This window comes from Somniosus microcephalus, chromosome 14 (genome assembly GCF_052327205.1).
Source record: "Somniosus microcephalus isolate GS21.2 chromosome 14, FLI_Smic_1.0, whole genome shotgun sequence".
In the NCBI taxonomy this organism is placed as follows: Eukaryota; Metazoa; Chordata; class Chondrichthyes; order Squaliformes; family Somniosidae; genus Somniosus; species Somniosus microcephalus.
Window position 1 is genome coordinate 15,550,958 of NC_141000.1, and position 19,692 is coordinate 15,570,649.

Below are 19,692 nucleotides of genomic sequence, written 5' to 3' on the forward strand. Positions count from 1 at the left end.
CACCGGGGGAGAACTGCTCTGCTCTTCTTCGAAATAATGCCATGGGATCTTTCACATCCACCTGAAAGGGAGGAGTACTAGATTCCGTGAACAAGTTTCTGGAAATCTGTGAAGAAATCCACAGAACGGGCCACCATCCGTTGCAGTTCTGCTCTGGGGACGGTGGTGGTGGATGCAGAACCAGTCCTAGTTGCACTTCAAGGTAGGGGTGGTTTGACAGGAGAAAAGTGCAAGAAGAAATAATAAATGAACATGGTGCCTTTGCTCTGCTGTTGTTGCTGTTGGCGACGATGAGGAAAGGGTAACTTTGAGGCACATCCTGCCTTGCCCCTCCAGTCCCACCTGGTCTTAATTCCCACCTGGTCTTAATTCCCTGCTATGTCCCTCCAAGACCCAGCCTTCACCGACTACCTCACTTCCAGGCCCCAACCTCATCACTTCCTCCCAGCCTCAGCTCACATCTCATTCCAGCCCCGGTCCTGTGCCCCAGCGTTCAACGTACAATTTCTCTCTGTGCCACACATATTGCAGCAACACCCAAACGCCCCAGAGGCAACAGTGACAAGAACACCATCCAGTCCAGGGTAGAGGTTTAACCCATCTCGACAGTCTCCAGTTCTACCTTAACTCCTGACCCTATCCCTCCATTCAAAAAAAGGATTAGATCACTAACTTGGCCTCACCTTCATGCCCGGCACAGAGCTGAATAGCAATGAGCAGCAGAGGGTCACAGATAATCCTGGAGTTGTGCCACAGAAGATCCACTAGTCAGATATAAAAGAGCTCTTCATTTTGTTTTACGCCAAGCTCTCTCTTTTTCATGCAAATTCCTTCCTCCTTCTCCGTAATGTATATTCCTCGATCGAAGCATTGTTATTAAAGAGAGGGTAACACTACGTAAAACTTAAATCGCCTAAAATCCCAAATTAATGAGAAAGATTGTTGTACTGCTGTGTCTCAAGCACCCTACCAGGCAATAAGCATCTTCCATTTACATCCAAGGCTCTTGAGGGATCATCTACTTGGCTATCAATAGTAACTGGGCCTCATGAGCTTCTTAGTGTCATAAAAATAAACATAGAATCATAGAATGGTTACAGCACAGAAGGAGGCCATTCGGCCCTTCGAGCCCGTGCCGGCTCTCTGCAAGAGCACTTCAGCTAGTCCCACTCCCCCGCCCTTTCCCCGTAGCCCTGCAAATTTTTTTCCTTCAGGTGCTTATCCAATTCCCTTTTGAAAGCCACGATTGAATCAGCCTCCACCACCCTTTCAGGAAGTGAATTCCAGATCCTAACCACTCGCTGCATAAAAAAGCTTTTCCTCATGTCGCCTTTGTGGTTCTTTTGCCAATCACCTTAAGTCTGTGTCCTCTGGTCCTCGACCCTTCCGCCAATGGGAACAGTTTCTCACTGTCTACTCTGTCTCGACCCTCATAATTTTGAGCACCTCTATCAAATCGCCTCTCAAACTTCTCTGCTCTAAGGAGAACAACCCCAGCTTCTCCAGTCTATCCATGTAACTGAAGTCCCTCATCCCTGGTACCATTCTGGTAAATCTTTTCTGCACCCTCTCTAAGGCCTTCACATCTTTCCTAAAGTGCGGTGCCCAGAATTGGACGCAACACTCCAGTTGAGGCCAAACCAGTGTTTTATAAAGGTTCATCATAATTTCCACACTTTTGTACTCTGCGGGCAGGATTTTCATTCAGAAGTCGGGTGGGAGGCGGGACTACAACTGTCGGGGTTGTAGTCCCGCCTCCATCGTGATGCGGCCAATCCACGCGATTTTAGCTTGATTGAACTTGTTGAGCCCACCCAGCGGGATCAGCAGGCCAATTAAGGCCACCCAGCAACAAGTGACGTCACAGACTGAAATTTCATCTGTCAAGAGGTTTTGACAGATGAAATATCAGTGTTTGAAAGCTCTTTGAAACTGTCAAACACTGACAGTCTTACTTCTAACATGAGTCCTTCTCCAGACTCAGTTAGAAATCTCTCCTGCACAGAAAGCTGCAGGCTGTCACTTTTGACAGTTTGCAGCCATTCTGCTTTCTGTGCCAGTGAGATGAGGGACTCCCGAGACCTAAAGGAAGGAAGGCTGAAAAGGTATGCAAAACTTATTTAATCACTTTAGACACACCAAACACACTTACCTTTGCACTCATGCACCCATCACTCACCTGAACACCGACATCTCGACCCCTCCAAGTCCTTCAACCCGGCGGCCCGCCTCCTCTAACTTGGCGTGGTTTGGAGCCGTCAGGAATCCCACACTTCAACCTTAAAAATAGGGATTAGGCTAAAAACTGCCTGTTAACAGGCAGTTAATTGGCACTAATCCCTTCCCGCCTCGGGTAGGCGGGTCCCAGTGCGGGGCGGGTACCCGCCTCCTTTGAAACTGTCATGGAGGCGGGTTTGGGTGCGGGATGGGGTCGGGACCCCTGATTTCGGGATTTTAACACCCCCCCCCCCCCCCCACGCCTCCAATCCCGACTCCACGGCCCAATGAAAATCTAGCCCTATGTCTCTAGTTATGAAGCCCAGGATCCCGTATGCTTTTCTAACCGCTTTTTCAACCTGCCCTGCCACCTTCAACGATTTGTGCACATTTACCCCAAGGTCTCTCTGTTCCTGCACCCCGTTTAAAATAGCAGTCTATAGGCAACAACCAAAGAACAGAGGGAAGATACTTCCAAGTCTACAGTTGATCAATTAGAATGAAAACATTCCTAGTACTGTACATTTTTAGTGCATTACTGATTGTGCTGTACATGAATAGCATTTCATTGAGTATGTTACAATATGGTACAGTGGGCCAACACTCAGTTGCAATTCGTCATCTTGGAATGCCACGCTTGGTGTAATATGGGAAGATAACGCAAACCACATTTTTCCGTAACATAGCCAACATATATTATGTACAACTACCCTAGTCATTCCCTGCACTGCACTCTGGGACTGGATGTCCAACTGCAAATATTTGGCCAATTAAGGTTTTCTGATGTGTACTATTCCCCAAGTGAAACCTCTTACATAGAGGAAACTAGCTCACTGGAGGTCCCAGTGAAGGAATCGCTTCACTGCTGTAAACGATGAAACAATATGGCTAATCACATCTGATGGTTCTTCTCAAGAGCAACCTACAGGGCAAAAAAACTGGCACATTCTGCATGGGCGTCATATACATTCATGGAGCAAAACGTGTGCTGTAGAAGATATTATTACAGTACTTTAATCCTAATAGACTTATGAGAGCGTGCATGCGTGAGTATGTGTCTGTTTTGATGCAGCTCAAAATGTCTGACATTTCTATTCATCATTCTAAACCTTTCCCAGCAGTTTTCCACCGATTACAAATCTGCAGAAGGAACTGGGCCATTGACTGTTGAATAATGGAGGATTTAAAAAGAGTTTTTTTACTTCCTTTGCCACAAATGTCTCCCCAGTGTCAAAAAACAGTTCAATCCACATATGTGCAACCCCGGTATATACAAATTGTTACCAAATTTTAACACACTCCACACATTACTCACACAGGCCCTGGTTAAGTACTTAAGATTAGCCAGTCCAGTTCTAGGTAATTCTTTTCATTCTGGTCGATCTATTGTAGAAAACATGACTCCAAAATGCAACAGCGGTGCTGCAGTTACCTAACAAGCTCTCACGTTAGTGAGCTGCAGTTTTCTCAAGAAAAAATACATGGATTTTACAGAAATTTTACTGTCAAGAAGTGCAAACATATTCGCAACAATTAAAAATTCCCAGAAAAGCTTTTTAAAAATAATCGGCCCTTTACTGCCAATTTTGCTTTCCCTCTTAGCCCCTCCTGTCTGGAAGCTGCGGGATGGCTGAACAGGTACCAGGTGTCCTCTGGTGCCTCGCCCAGGTGCCCATTGTTCACATGTAAGCACGGCCAGGTTATTCCACCATGAGAGCATCACATGATGTCCAGACATGCGCCTCGCACAGTGCAGGGGATCCCAAGCCCGGTTCCAGTGTATCTACTGCTACCTTAGCCGACATCAGCTAACTCAGCAGAGAAACCAGAGAGCTTTGTATCTATAGCTTTCTGTGATAGGAGAGACATGGGATTAGTTAAAATAATATAACTTTTTTCTTGCTCAAAGCCCATTGATTTTTTTCAGAGCTTCATATTGATATTGATCTAATTTTTATATCTCAGAAGGATAATACAAGTCCTGTGTATTTTCTTGGGGGAAATTGGGAATACAGTGGGGCAAATAAGCTACCATTCCATCCTGTATATTATCTATATTTGTAAACGCACGAGTGCTACAATAAAGTAAGGAAATAAACTACAAGTTAAAAGTGTCAAAGATGTCTATTTTTGTCAAGGGGCTTAAGTAGATATCATACATGCTTTAGTTAGATCAAGATCAGCATTGTGGATTCCTTCTGGTAGACCAGCAGCCAGTCAGTGGATGTGCAGCATCCTCAACTGCCCAGCAGCTACAGATGGGGCCGTTACCGAGTCCCCAGGTGTGATCACCTTCCGCACACCTTACCACCTCACCTCGAAAAGCTTGCACTCCCGGAGATGGTGTGACAGCTCGAAGCCGGGCCGTCTCTCATCAGGCTGGGTGAGGAGGAAGGACTTTCGTCACTGATTATTGCCCATCACTCAGTCCCAAGAAGTCCCCAATCTCCCCACACTATGTGCGTTCTGCAATTCCACCTGCCCAGAGCCTTCTCCAATGCTGCCAGCTTTCTTTCTGATTTTCCCTTCCCGCCAACTCCACAGGAAGATTTCTGTTCTAAAGCTGGAGCTTCTCTATGGCTGCACGGCAGATTCAAAACTCAGCAACATGGGGAATGGATTCCCATAGTGCAACCGTACTGTGCTGGCAGGCTCCACTTTGTGCCACGATTTAACTAGGCCCCTTCGGTCAGAATCACGTATAAAACGCAAATGACAATTTGGACCTGTTTGGAGTTCCAATATACCAGAACCTATTTTGAAAAGCTTGGTAATGCCAAATATTTTGGCTCAACAACTATCGCATTTTTTATTTATTTTTTTTCATTTTTTTTTTGTCATAATAATGCACAACTTGGAAATGGTCTTAATCCCCATGGTCTAAGATAAACAAAGTTCCACTGTATTGAAAAATACAGCTGGACAAGTAGACAAAAAAAGGTTTCTTAAAGTTGACCTTCAGCTAATATTGTGCAAGGACGCTACACGTAACCAGTTTTAACCCATACAACTGCATTCCCACCCCCCTCCGCCGCCAAGACATCTGCTTCATCTTTCAATCTACCAGGGAAAAAATGTCAGCAATGAACACTTCAGCATTGCAAACCTTATTATTTTAACCAAGAATGTGAAAAGGAGGACATTCCTGTCAATATTATTTTCGATATTAATGGGAAATAATTATAGGCTGGTTACTCCTCGTAACACTAAATTTCAGAGCCATACAAAAAGCACAAAAAGTTTTAGAACCACGGAAGTTTACAGCACAGAAGGAAGCCTTTCAGCCCATTGTATCGGTGCCAGCTCTGCAAACAAATCTCATTGCCCTGTGCTCTCTGGGACAGATTACATAAAGGGGTATTTGATTTAATTTATCTATTAAAGGGAACAACTACACAGTGGACCAAGTTCTGTTATTGTTACTAGAAGTGGCTTTAGGGCCACTGATATTAGTGATCTGGTGATCAATGATACAACACCATCATTATACATCTGTGGCACATGCAATCTGCATGCCACTTGCCAACTATTTAGATGTGGCAGCACTGCCACCACAGAAGTGCTATAGCACCAGGAATGGACAAACATTCTGCTAGAAGCTAAAGGAATCAATTGCCAGATTGGGATTCTCTTTCCTTGCGATAAATCCATTAATGCCATTCCCTCAGGATAGATGTTTTTCATGCCTTATGTTATTGGAAAGAGCAGTGTAATGCCTCTACTATGACATTAACATGGTTACCTTAATACCGATACTAGGACAAGGCCTTATGGGGGGGAAGTGAAGCAGCACCCCAATTCGCCAACCGTCTGAACTCAGCTGAACATCCCCCAGAAAGCCCAATGCGCAGTCTCCACCAGGGTACTTTTGTACACCTCCCAGAAAACCCTCGGAACAGGGTACAGGAAACTCTTTTTTATCCGGCACTGACGGGACCGGCGTGGTGCCGGTTTATCAAAAAGTCCGGATTACAGAGAGGTATAGTAAAAGGTACGTGAGCCCCGTACACAGCAACAAATCCAGGCGTCCCTGTTGCATAACAACAAGTGCAGGAACCCCGATTACACGGCCACAGATCCAGGAACGGCCACTAATATGAAGTAAAACTTACCTGAACCTACTCCTGAATTTTGCCGGTTAACAGAGATTTCCGGTTATTTAGGTAATCGAGAGTTTCCTGTAACTTCTTCCCAGGTGTAGAAGTGCACAGCCGTGGGGAAGACAAGAAATCAGTGAGAAGGAGCAGGGCGGGGATTGAAATTGAGGAAGAAGAATAAAATTAAAAGATTAGGCTCTGATGAGGGCTAGCATACCCGCATAAAAAGTCAGTCAATGCTGTTGGTGGCACTGGATGCTATATAAACAAAAAATGCTTTTATTCCCTGGCCCCCAACAGCCCACTGAAGATCTGCTCTGTCACTAATGGGGAAGGAATCATTTGCATCACCAGTAAATGGTTGATTCCAGTGAAGAGAGGAATAAGTAACATATGATTCTATCCAACCTAACATTCCATCAGCCATTGCGCTCCAAAAGGAAGCATAATGTTGTGCTGTACTACACCGAAAAGATAAGTCCTATGCTAAAAATCTACGTAGTTATTAAAACACTCAAACTTACAACCTCTTTCAGGTCTTTGTTGACTCCATGAAGTAGACAGATGTTCTTCACCTCAGAAACACTGTCGTAGAAGCTGTACAAACAATTCCCACCATATTCTTTCTGTTGCCTGTGACAACCACTTTTCACACTTTTACCTTTAAAACAAAAGCAGTGCAAAGAAACTGGAGCAACTTTGCTGTCAAAGTAAAACCGATCCTCGATAAACAAAACATTGCACGTTAAAGAATTTGCACTGCGGGCGACTAAAAGCTTTACCAGTTTGTCAAACGGAAGTTTTAAATCAAGAAACTAAGTTTAAAATATAAAACAGTGCTGGTAAAAACAATAAGAACATTTTTGCATACGCTCCACCAGCTTTATTCATCTTTTGGAGACAGTCACCTCAGCCCTAGATTGCAAGAAAGTACATATTTGCCTGCAGGAGCCACAGTCTGGCTACACAAAATATATTCATGAGTCGAGAACTCTGAAATTATAGTCTATGCCAGATAAAACAGAGATGTCACCAGCAACTGAAAATAGTCATTTCTAAATTCAGTTTCTTTAAAAGAGTATTTACACTTTCAACCCACAGCTCAAGACTTTCACAGTAATTTTTACAGTTTTAAAAACTAATAGATTGGCGTACAGTGTGCTAAGGGAACAAAAACAGTTTTGTCCATTTCTAGTGGTTAATATATCTGCTTAATGGTTTTAAGTCTAACAAGGCTACTGAAAATTTCTTCTACTGAAGCACAAGCTCAATTAACTAACAATAAAACCTGAGCTAATTTTATTGCGATGGTGTGTGAAATGTTACTGCAGTCCTTGAGCTAACACATATTTTTCTGACTTAAGTTGCAAACTAGGCATTGTTCTTTGTTCAATTGGTCACAAACTATGGCTTCGGCATGTGACCCTGTCCTTCATCATTGCACTAAGAGTATGACCAAAAAATTTATTTAAAGGCACTCCCATTAGTGCCAGCAATAGCACTAATTACCAAATGCGCTAAAAAAAACAATTCCACAAAATAAATTTCAAAACTACAAATGAACGAATGAATAATCGTGCAGGACTTCGTTGGGCTAAATGAAAAGCCAGACTAATGCTGATGCTGTTATGTGAACAATGACAGACCATTAGGCACTCAACCTGATGACAGCTCCTTGGCTTTACAGTAAAGTCCCTATTGTAATTCCTGCAATGGCGTTATTATATCTGAAATAGATATACAACAAATAGCCTTAAACGAGTTTATCATTATGTAAACCTGCTTAATACAACTAACATTTTTATCTCAACACAATTCTGGTCTGTTGAGCTACACATTACACAGGTCTTCCAACCCACAAAAACCACAGATAAAAAGAACCACTGGATAAACAGCACACACAGCTGTCAGCTGCGATAAGAAGAAGGAATTAGGCGATCAATTTAGGCCTTCGTGAAAAATAGTCAAGGCTGGTTTCTAAGCATTTAGCCAAATTTCAATGTAGAAAATGGCGCTTTCAATACAAGCCTTCCTAAATGTTAGTGGATAGCCCAGGTAATGCAATATTTTTCAAATACAAGCCAACAAGCAGTTGGTCATTCTTATAGCATAATAATCATATACACGGGCAGTGTGTGGAAGGTGGATATAGCCCTACAGGAAGGAAGGTTTAAAATTAAACCACACCGGGCTTCTCTCATGCACCTCCTAACAGCCAGCTCCAGAGTGGCACTGATCATCTAGCCAGCAGGACAGCCAACCAGTGATGGCAACAACGGAGGAATGGAAAATCAAGCATTAGAAAAATGAGCGCACGATATAAATTTGGCCCCAAATGACAGCCTCATATCCTGTATTCATAGCACAAACGATGATGTTACCACTATGAAATACTACTGTTACCCCATGTAGATTACATCATAACTGAGAGCAGACAGCACTGTAAGGAAACAAAAGGCGATGGTGACCTGCCTACAATCTGTGTATCAACTTGGGTCCCATTTAAAGTTAAAATGTAGATCTTACACCATTTTATAGAACAGTCACACTACCAGGTTAGCCAAACAGTCTCAGCTTCAAACCAACACTAAATCTTCGGGATGCACGTCAGCTGTCCAGGCTTGAACTGACTAGGAAGCAAAGCAGAGCGAACTTTCTCTGGGCAATTCCACTCTTCAAGCCTGACTTCGGATTTGGGCTGCATTTACACTGTTTTGCACCGACACTACAGCTACAGTATGGATGCACTCTCAGTCAATTATCTAACATGGGTGACCTCGTGCCTGAAACACAGAAAGCTAGCATGCAGGTACAGCAAGCAATAAGGAAGGCAAATGGCATGTTGGCCTTTATTGCAAGAGGGTTGGAGTATAAGAGTAAGGAAGTCTTGCTACAATTGTACAGGGCCTTGTTGAGACCACACCTGGAGTACTGGGCACTGTTTTGGTCTCCTTATCTAAGGAAGGATATACTTGCCTTGGAGGCGGTGCAATGAAGGTTCACTAGATTGATCCCTGGGATGAGAGGGCTGTCCTATGATGAGAGATTGTGTAGATTGGGCCTATACTCTCTGGAGTTTAGAAGAATGAGAGGTGATCTCATTGAAACATACAAGATTCTGAAGGGGATTGACAGTGTAGATTCTGAGAGGTTGTGTTCCCTGGCTGTAATGTCTAAAACTAGGGGGCATAGTCTCAGGATAAGGGGTCGGCCATTTAAGACCGAGAAGAGGAGGAATTTCTTCACTCAGAGGGTTGTGAATCTTTGGAATTCTCTGCCCCAGAGGGCTGTGGATGCTGAGTCTTTGAGTATATTTAAGGCTGAGATAGATAGATTTTTGGACTCATGGGGAATCAAGGGATATGGAGATCAGGCGGGAAAGTGCAGTTGAGGTCGATGATCAGCTATGATTTATTGAATGGCAGAGCAGGCTCGAGGGGCCATATGGCCAACTCCTGCTCTTATTTCTTATGTTCTTATGTATAGGCTAAATTTGGAATGAGTTGCTGTGAGGTGCGGTCTACATCCCACTTGAAGTATTGGCCTCAACTAACGACCAACTAGGCTGCAAGTGAATAATCAAGTCAGTCCACTATATCATATCCCACAGCCCTCGATTTTGTATCCTCTATTTATCACACCTTTGGTTATATACACACAGTCCCTCATTTACTGATCCCACTCATTAAGCTAGCCACAAACATTTTCTATTGACTGGCCCTTAGGTTCTGATGTGACCCGATTGTGAAAGGAGGACTGATTGCGCAGTGTGCTGATCTGTCAAGGTGCTATGACACAGAGAGGGAAGTGCTGTGTTCACCATGCACAATTTCCTACATCTCAAGTTCCTGATCTTGGCTGGGCCATTCAGAGGAAAATGTTTCACTACAGGAAAAAAAAGAGGGAAGAGATCAAAGGGCAGGCCTCCTAGCAGCTGTTTACAAAACAGAGTCACTAACATGAGGCCTTCCTCGGAGTTAACGGAGGACAAATGCAGAAACACATCAATAAATTCTTCACTAGATCATGTTTCTCTCCATCACCACCACAATAGGCAGAATATCTGCGCTTTGAAATCCATGATGCTCTGCATTTATAACCAATCTACACTGCACATTCTACATCACGATTATAATCTCACTCTCCGATGTGTCAGTAGGTTTTCTCAACATGTAGCTGAGCCATCCAGGCGAGGAAGGTCCCATCTTCAATTCCCAATGTTCATTGAATCAGCTGGAGCGGCAGTAGGGTGCAACAATTGGCCTTACTGTCCCTGGGCTATGGAGTGGAAAATCAGCCAGTGTTCTCAGAATCAATATCCCGCGATCGCAGCGGGAAGAGCACGTGTGGGCATTAGGGAAGGGCAGGATTTGGCTCTGCTGTGGTGCCACATGTGGTGGAATAGCTGGTTGACAATTCCTGTCAAGTTCATACATAGAAACATAGAAGATAGGAGCAGGAGTAGGCCATTCGGCCCCTCGAGCCTGTTCCACCATTTAATGAGATCATGGCTGATCATCCAAATTCAGTACCCTGTCCCTGCTTTCTCCCCATATCCCTTGATCCCTTTAGCCTTAAGAAATATAGCTAACTCCTTCTTGAATATATTTAATGGATTGGCCTCAACTGCCTTGTGTGGTAGAGAATTCCACAGGTTCACCACTCTCTGGGTGAAGAAATTCCTCCTCATCTCAGTCCTCAATGGCTTACCCCTTATCCTTAGACTGTGACCCCTGGTTCTGGACTCCCCGCCATCGGGAACATCCTTCCTGCATCTAGTCTGTCCAGTCCTGCTAGAATTTTATAAGTTTCAAGGAGATCCCCTCTCATTCTTCTAAACTCTAGCGAGTATAAGCCTAATAGACCCAATCTCTCCTCACACGTCATTCCTGCTATCCCGGGAATAGGGAGTGAAAGAATCATAGAATTGCACAGCACAGAACAGAGGCCATTCAGCCCATCATGCCTGTGCCAGCTCTCGGAGCGATCCGCTTAGCCCCATTCCCCTAATCTTTCCCTATACCCTTTTTAATGTTTCTCTTGTCAAATAATTATATCCACTTCCCTTTTAAAAGCTATTGTAGCTTCTGTTTCCAGCACTGTTTCCGGTAGGACATTCCACATCCTAACCTCTCCCCTCATTCTCTTGGTGATGATCTTGAATTTATATGCCCACTAGTTACTGACTCGCTGACCAATGGAAATAGATTTTCCCTATTTAACTTTCCAAAACCCTCATAATTGTGAAAACCTTTACTGGGTCTCTTGATGGAGCGGTTCAAAAGAATGGTCCCTCGCTCAGGCACTAGAGGGTTCCCAGCACCAATGGAACTATACCTCAAAGAGTCAATGTCCCAGGAGAGAAGAGGACAGAGGCAGTCAGCAGAACAAATGGGAAAGAAAAAGACTTGCTGAAGTCTGACATAATAGCTAAAAGAATTTTATTCTTATTATTTTAATGCCCGCCACTTATGAAATCCAATTCTAAATCATTCTCTCACACTTTACTAAATAAATAGATTTTATAGAGGTGTTCAAAACTATGAAAGGTTTTAATAGGCTAAATAAGGAGAAACTGTTTTCACTGGCAGGAGGGTCGGTAACCAGAGGGCACTGATTTAAAATAATTGGCAAAAGAACCAGAGGGGAGATGTGGAGAATTATTTTTTTACGCAGCGAGTTATGATGATCTGGAATGCACTGCCTGAAAGGGTGGTGGAAGCAGATTCAATAGTAACTTTCAAAAGGGAATTGGATAAATACTTGAAAAGGAAAAATTTGCAGGGCTACGGGGAATGAGCAGGGGAGCGTGACTAATTGGAGAGCTCTTTCAAAGAGCCGGTACAGGCACGATGGGCCGAATGGTCCCCTTCTGTGTTGTATCGTTCTATAAAATCAAGTCCATCAGGAAACTTGTGATGGCCTGGAGCAAAGAAATCAATCTCTACCTCCTCTTTACCCCCTTCAAATTCCTATTTTAGAGAAATACCATCTCATTAAAGGTACACACCACCAATAATGTCTCATAAGTTTAGGTCTAATTCGACAGCTAGTTCCATACCCCAGGAGATTTGCTTCAGCCCAATCCATTCCCACCCACCCTCCAAACAAACTCTTCATCATCAATTTTGAGGAATTCTTACATCTGAGCATTAAATACATCAGGAAAGCAACAGCATCAATCAATCATAAACCAAACCCACTGACAGCACCGCGCTGGGATTATTGCATTGCTGTAAGGGGCAGTTTAAGGGGCCTGTGGCTATGGTGAGGCCCCTAAAATCATTGCAGCTTAACTGAAAAAATTGAACACAGAACAGCGGGCAAGAGAATCATATGGTTTCTGTCAAATAAATAATAAATTCATTAGTACACCAAAAAAAAAATCCAGAGACAGCCTACAAATATTTTCACACAAGGCCCCCTGATAATTCAAAACACCAATCATGCATTCAGGCAGATTTCTGTTGTTCTGAATGAAATTTGTATAAAAATCAGGACACAGTAAGTATAAAATCCAAGATTATTTTGCCAGATACAACTCTATCAAACCATATCCTGGTCTGTCACAGCTGCTACAGATCAGCACGCTGCTTCACATGATTAAAAACACCATTAAAAAAAAATTACTTAGGCTTTTAGATTTTCAATGAGTTTGACCAAAAGCATCTCAAAGTATTTTTTTTAACTCCCTGATCTGGAGCCTGGTCCTGTGAATTGAGTTGAGTTTGATTTTTTGAAAAAAAAAACCTTTAAATCAAAAAGAATCCCTCGCACTTTGTGCAGACAAATCAGACAGCAAATGTATTCCAGTCCGCCTGACTCATTTATCCCACGTTCTAATACAAGCAGAGTCAGCGAGAAATACTTTCATCCCTTACATTAATCCAGCCAGGACACGACTGGAAATGAGACTGTCTACAATAGGCTGGGCAGTGGTCTGCCCTCTCCCCGGTAGATTGCAGGGTCCCAGATGTCACTCCACACTCAGTACTGAGCCCCAGGGGAGAGACAAACTTTTCAAATAAAACAAATTGCAAAAAAAAAGAAGAGCAGAGAGGAGATACCGGAGGGAATGGCAACATAAAATCACATGATGATTTTTGCAACTTATATTAAAAAAAAATCCCGGATAACGGTCTCTCACAAGCTTTTTTTTTGTTGCAACAAAAGCAGCTTTGCTTTTTCCCCAGGTCAGATTTTTTGACAGCTCAGAGAAGCTTCCTGACTGCAAACTTCAGCACTTTTACACACACATAAAGCGGGGAGAAGGAAACCGTGCAAATGCACTTACCCATCTTTGTGAGCTTGCAAAGGGCGAGGTTGGTAGAAGGTGGTGTCCTAGCTCCTTCTGCTTGCTTGCCTGCTGCTTAGCTCTGAGCTCTCCTCCTCTCTCTCCTGGGTTTGTGTGTGTGAGCTCGGGGAACACAGAAGAGAATGAAAACCCGGCTGACGTCAGGCGCCCCGCTGAAGAGAAAGGATTAAACAAAGTCAACAAGAGCCCAGCCAAGTATTGAGCTGGGGGGTGGGGGAATATTACCAGGGCAACTAAGCCAAACGTGCAGGAACAAAATATTTTTCCAAGATATTAAAGTTCCACTCGGGGTGCCCAGCACAGCAAAGGGCAAGGACTGCAGGCAAATGCTAGATGTCACTCACCAGAGTTGCACAAAACACAAATGCGATTAAAAAAAAAGACTCCAAACCTTTTGGGATGTTAAGCAATAAATATGCTGTGCTACTCTATCTGTAGCCAGTTTTAGATGCTTAAAATGGGATTTTATGATGCAAATATATATTACAGTTTTGCCTCAAAGACTCTACAGATTTCTCCCACCCACAGCCTTACAGTTTCAGGAAAGCTGTCAAAATTGAACATAAAACTGCAGGCAACAAAATCATAAAGGGGGCATGGTTTCTACTAAATGTATATGTCTATAACATATTTAAAATCTTATATTTACACACGCTTCCTGTCTACAAAAACTTACTTCCTGTTATCATGTTTTTTGTCATACTTTTTTTGCCAACTTTTTTAATTGTAAATTTCTATGTCTACCTTTATAGTGGAAACTGTCTTATGTAAATTTGTTACACTATTATTACGACTCTCCCACCAGTGGTGACACTGCAAAACCTCAGTTTTGTGCCTCCCAGTTCCTCAATCTGTACTGCAAAAACAACGGGCAGGATTTTCATTGGGCCGTGGAGTCGGGATTGGAGGCGTGCGGGGGGTTAAAATCACGAAATCGGGGGTCCCGACCCCATCCCGCCCCCATGCCAGTTTCTAAGGAGGCGGGTACCCGCCCTGTGCTGGGACCCGCCTCCCCGAGGCGGGAAGGGATTAGTGCCAATTAACTGCCTGTTAACAGGTAGTTAACAGGCAGTTTTTAGCCTAATTCCTATTTTTAAGGTTGAAGTGTGGGATTCCCGACGGCTCCAAACCACGCCAAGTTAGAGGAGGCGGGCCGTCGGGTTGAAGGACTTGGAGGGGTCGAGATGTCGGTGTTCAGGTGAGTGATGTGTGCATGAGTGCAAAGGTAAGTGTGTTTGGTGTGTCTAAAGTGATTAAATAAGTTTTACATACCTTTTCTTACCTTTTCAGCCTTCCTTGCTTTAGGTCCCAGGAGTCCCTCATCTCATCAGCACAGAAAGCAGAATGGCTGCGAACTGTCAAAAGTGACAGCCTGCAGCTTTCTGTGCAGGAGAGATTTCTAACTGAGCCTGTGGAGAAGGACTCATGTTAGAAGTAAGACTGTCAGTGTTTGACAGCTTCAAACAGCTGTGAAACGCTGATATTTAATCTGTCAAAAGCTCTTGACAGATGAAATTTCAGTCTGTGACGTCACCTGTTGCCGGGTGGCCCTTAATTGGCCCGCTGAGCCCGCTGGGCGGTCTCAACAAGGTCAATCAAGTTAAAATCGCGTGGACTCAGTTAGAAATCTCTCCTGCACAGAAAGCTGAAGGCTGTCACTTTTGACAGTTCGCAGCCATTCTGCTTTCGGTGCCGGTGAGATGAGGGACTCCCGGGACCTAAAGGAAGAAAGGCTGAAAAGGTAAGAAAAGGTAGGTAAAACTTATTTAATCACTTTAGACACACCAAACACACTTACCTTTGCACTCATGCACACATCACTCACCTGAACACTGACATCTCGACCCCTCCAAGTCCTTCAACCCGATGGCCCGTCAACTCTAACTTGGCGTGGTTTGGAGCCGTCGGGAATCCCACACTTCAACCTTAAAAATAGGGATTAGGCTAAAAACTGCCTAAAATCATGTGGATTGGCCGCATCTCGATGGAGGTGGGACTACAACCCCGAAAGTTGTAGTCCCACTTCCTACACACCTCCTGAATGAAAATTCTGCCCAACCTGTCTATGCTCCAACAAACTCTACGGCCTAGAAATTCACCCGGGGCAGTGGCGCAAAACGGGTGGTACCGGATCGGCCGCCCGTTATACACAACGCCGATTATTCAGTTCCAGTGACTGCAACGGAACTGAACATCAGACGCTGCGTGTGACGGGCGGATGATCTGATACCCCCCGTTTTGTGCCACCGCCCGGGACGGATTTCCAGCCCTACTTCTCTGCATCCCATTCATTAAAGTTTTAGAACCATAAAACTATGGAAGTTTACAACACAGAAGAAGACCACTCGGTACATTATGGGCTGGATTTTCATTGAGGAGGCGGGTAGGAGGCGGGACTACAACTTTTGCGGTTGTAGTCCCGCCTCCATCGAGTTGTGGCCAACCCACTCGATTTTCACTTGATTGACCTTGTTGAGCCCGCCCAGCGAGCTCAGCAGGCCAATTAAGGGCCACCGGCAACAGGTGACGTCACAGACTGAAATTTCATCATTTATCATTACTTTTTTACTCAAAACCCCAAAATGCTCGTGGCCATTTTTTTTACAGATTTATCTACCTGCACTGACACTTTCAGACAATGATGGGATTAGTTTTAGATTACTCTAGCGAAGAGCCTACAGAGACATAATGTACCGAGTGGTCTTCTTCTGTGTTGTAAACTTCTATAGTTTTATGGTTCTAAAACTTTAATGAATGGGATGCAGAGAAGTAGGGCTGGAAATCCGTCCCAGGCGGTGGCACAAAATGGGCGGTATCAGACAATGATGTATTTGAAGCCTTGTGGCTCAGTTCATCCAGCATCTTTCCGTTGCGTTTATATTCCCATTGCTTGTTTTTCCTCCCAAAATGTATTACCTCATACGTACACATTAAATTGCACCTTCCACCAGTCTGCCCATTCCAATAACCTGCCTACATCTCCCTGAAGTCTTTTACAGACCCCTCACCAGCTGCCAAGCCCCTACTTGTGTGTCAACAAAAGTTTTTGTGTTTGTACTCTTTATACCCAAGTCCAAATCACCTACAAATACCAAGAGTAAAAGTGGACCCAACACCAACCCCTGGGGTACACCACTTCCAACCTTTTGCCAATCGCAGCAATAGCCATTTGCCCCAACTCTTTGTTTCCTTTCAGTCAACCAACTTTCTATACATGCTACTACATTTCCTTTTCTACCATACACCTGAATTTTTCTAACAAATCTCTTGTGGAACATCGAATCAAATGCCTTGTGAAATTCTATATACACTACATCTTATGCATTCCCTTTATCTACCCAATCAGTCACCTCTCCAAAAAATTCTAGTAAGCAACCACGATTTCTCTTTATCCGTGCTGGTTGTCCTTGATTAACACGCGCATTCTAAATATTCTAAGAGTTTGCCCACAACTGTTGTTAGATTAACTGGTTTATAGTTATCTGGTTTATCATTCTCTCCCTTCTTGAACAAAGATATTACACTGGCTACTCTCCAGGAAGTTTGATAAGTTGTGGTCAGAGCCGCGGACTCCAACTAAACATCGGGAAAACTGAAGCCATTGTCTTCGGACTCCACCACAAACTCATTCCATCCCTCTCCCCAGCCACTTTCTCAGACTGAACCAGACTGTTTGCAGACTTGGCGTCCTATTTGACCCTGAGCTGAGTTTCCGACCCCATATCCTATTATTCACTAAGACCGTCTCCGTCCCTGCACATCTGCTTCTGAAACCCTCATCCATGCTTTTGTTATCTCCAGACTTGACTATTCCAATGCTCTCCTGGCCAGCCTCCCATTTCCACCCTCCATAAACTTAAGATCATCCAAAACTCTGCTGCCTGTATCCTAATGCATACCTAGTCTCATTCACCCATCACCCCTATGCTCGCTGACCTATGTTGGCTACCGGTCCAGCAACACCTTGATTTTAAAATTCTGACCCTTGTGTTCAAATTCCTCTATGGCCTCGCCCCTCCCTATCGCTGTAACCTCCTCCATCCCTACAACTCTCCGAGAACTCTGCATTCCTCCAACTCGGGCCTCTTGTGCATCCCCCACTTCCTTCGCCCCATGGCCGTACCTTCAGTCATCTACGCCCTAAGCTCTGGAATTCCCTCCCTAAATCTCTCCATCTCTCTCTCCTCCTTTAAGATGCTCCTTAGAACCTACCTCTTTGACCAAACGTTTGGTCACCTATCCTAATGGCAGCTCACCACCACCTTCTCAAGGGCAACTTGGGATGGGCAATAAATGCTGGCCTTGCCAGCGACGCCCACATCCCATAAACGAATAAAATAAAAAATTCTTTGGCTCATTGTTCATTTTTTGTCTCATTACACTTCTGTGAAACGCCATGGGACATTTTACTATGCTAAAGGCGCTATGTAAATGCAAGTTGTTGTTGTTGAGTGGTCCTACCCTCTCTTTGATTATTAGTTTACTTTTTATATGCCTAGGAAAGTTTCTTACCATGTCCTTTTATATCATATGCAAGTTTTTTTTCATATTCTCTTAAAGCCCTTTTAATCTTTCCGACTTTACTTGAAGGCCTCAGTCTCTACCAAAAGCCTGGGCTTCAATTTCATATCTTTGCTCAGAGCAGTGGCTCTGTTAGCTGAAGGAGGGTTTATGCAGTCTGAGCATGTGCTGCGTGCATGAATTCCAGAATACATGAGCAGCATTTAAACTAACCAAGTGATTGAATGCTTCACACTGAATCACTAACATAATTTATTTGCCTTTCAAAATTATTTGAAGAAGAGCTGAGGGAAAATGTCATAATGTCTGAATTCAGGACGAAGTGCTGAAAAGCAAGGGAGTAATGTCGAACTTATACAAGACCCTAGTTAGGCCACCATTGAGGGACGGTGTGCAGTTTTGAATACCCCTTTATAGAAAGAGTATAAAGGAAACAGAATTGATGCAGTGTAGATTGACTGAGATGAGTTATGAAGAGAGATAAGAAATTAGGGCTTTCTTCACTACAGCAAAGAAGGTGACCAGATTGAGGTATTAAAGATTATGAAGGGTTACGATAAAAATAAATTGTGATAGATTGTTTCCGCTGGTCAGTGATATGGTAACAAGAGGGCACACATTTAAGATAATCATAAAACAAATTAAAGAGGGGGATTAGAAAAATATATTTTATATAGAAGATACTTAGAATGCGCTACCTAAAATCATTGTTGAAGTAGAATCCATGAATAATTTTAAAATTAATTCATTAGTTGCTTGAAAATGAAGAATATTGAAGACTTTGGGGAGCAAGCAGGAGTTTGGGATTAGACTAGGTGGCTCATATAATGAAAACACGAGTCTATTGAAGTGCTGTAACATTCTTTGATTCTATACTGTGGTTATTATGATCAATACTTAAAGTCTTCTGGGTAGGGTAGTGGAGCCAAAAACCTTAGACTCGTTGAAGAATCAATTAAATGATCCAATAGGTAAGTCTTTTATTATGGATGGACGAGCTAAATGGGCCCAGATGGCCTCCCTTAGCTGTACCTACCTTGTGCTGTTTTTTATGTCTCCATTTTATGTTATTTTATTTTTTTCCTCCTGTAAGTTGTTCCTGGTTCATGAGCCATTCTCTAGCCAAGAAGCCAGATAGATGTTCAGAAATGGGCCTCCACTAATGCTACTTGAGCTGGCTACAAACTAGCTTCGAAGGGGAATGATTCACCCCAGACATTCCTTCCTTCCCCCATTGCTAAAGCTATATTTGGACACCTACTATTAGCCCCCAAACATAGCCCCAAATCTCATTGTGCTCCAATATACGTTGCCAATGTACTGCCTTATGTTTTCTGATATTATTATCGCATCTCTGTTCCCTGCTCATGTTCCATCTCAAAATTCACTTGACAACCCATGAGTATAACTCCAGGTAGAATCTGGCCCGTGTGAAACCAGTATAGGTATCCTACTGGCTCTTGGTGTTACTGTGCAATGTATATATTAGTGTGGTAATGACAACTTTTCATGTTGCCCTATCTGTGCCTTTCCATAATTTTT

At 43.5% G+C, this 19,692-nt stretch overlaps 1 protein-coding gene across 1 annotated transcript in view; it reads right to left on the reverse strand.

Annotated features, from left to right (window-relative positions):
• The window catches only part of gpm6bb (glycoprotein M6Bb), a 208,380-nt gene extending 194,540 nt beyond the window's left edge, over positions 1 to 13,840 (reverse strand). Inside the window, exon 1 of the mRNA XM_086006282.1 lies at positions 13,609 to 13,840. Within this exon, the coding sequence (XP_085862408.1) occupies positions 13,609 to 13,612 (4 nt within the window). The 5' untranslated portion in view covers positions 13,613 to 13,840. The remainder of the gene's footprint in view (positions 1 to 13,608) is intronic.
• Between the last annotated feature and the right edge of the window lie 5,852 nt (positions 13,841 to 19,692).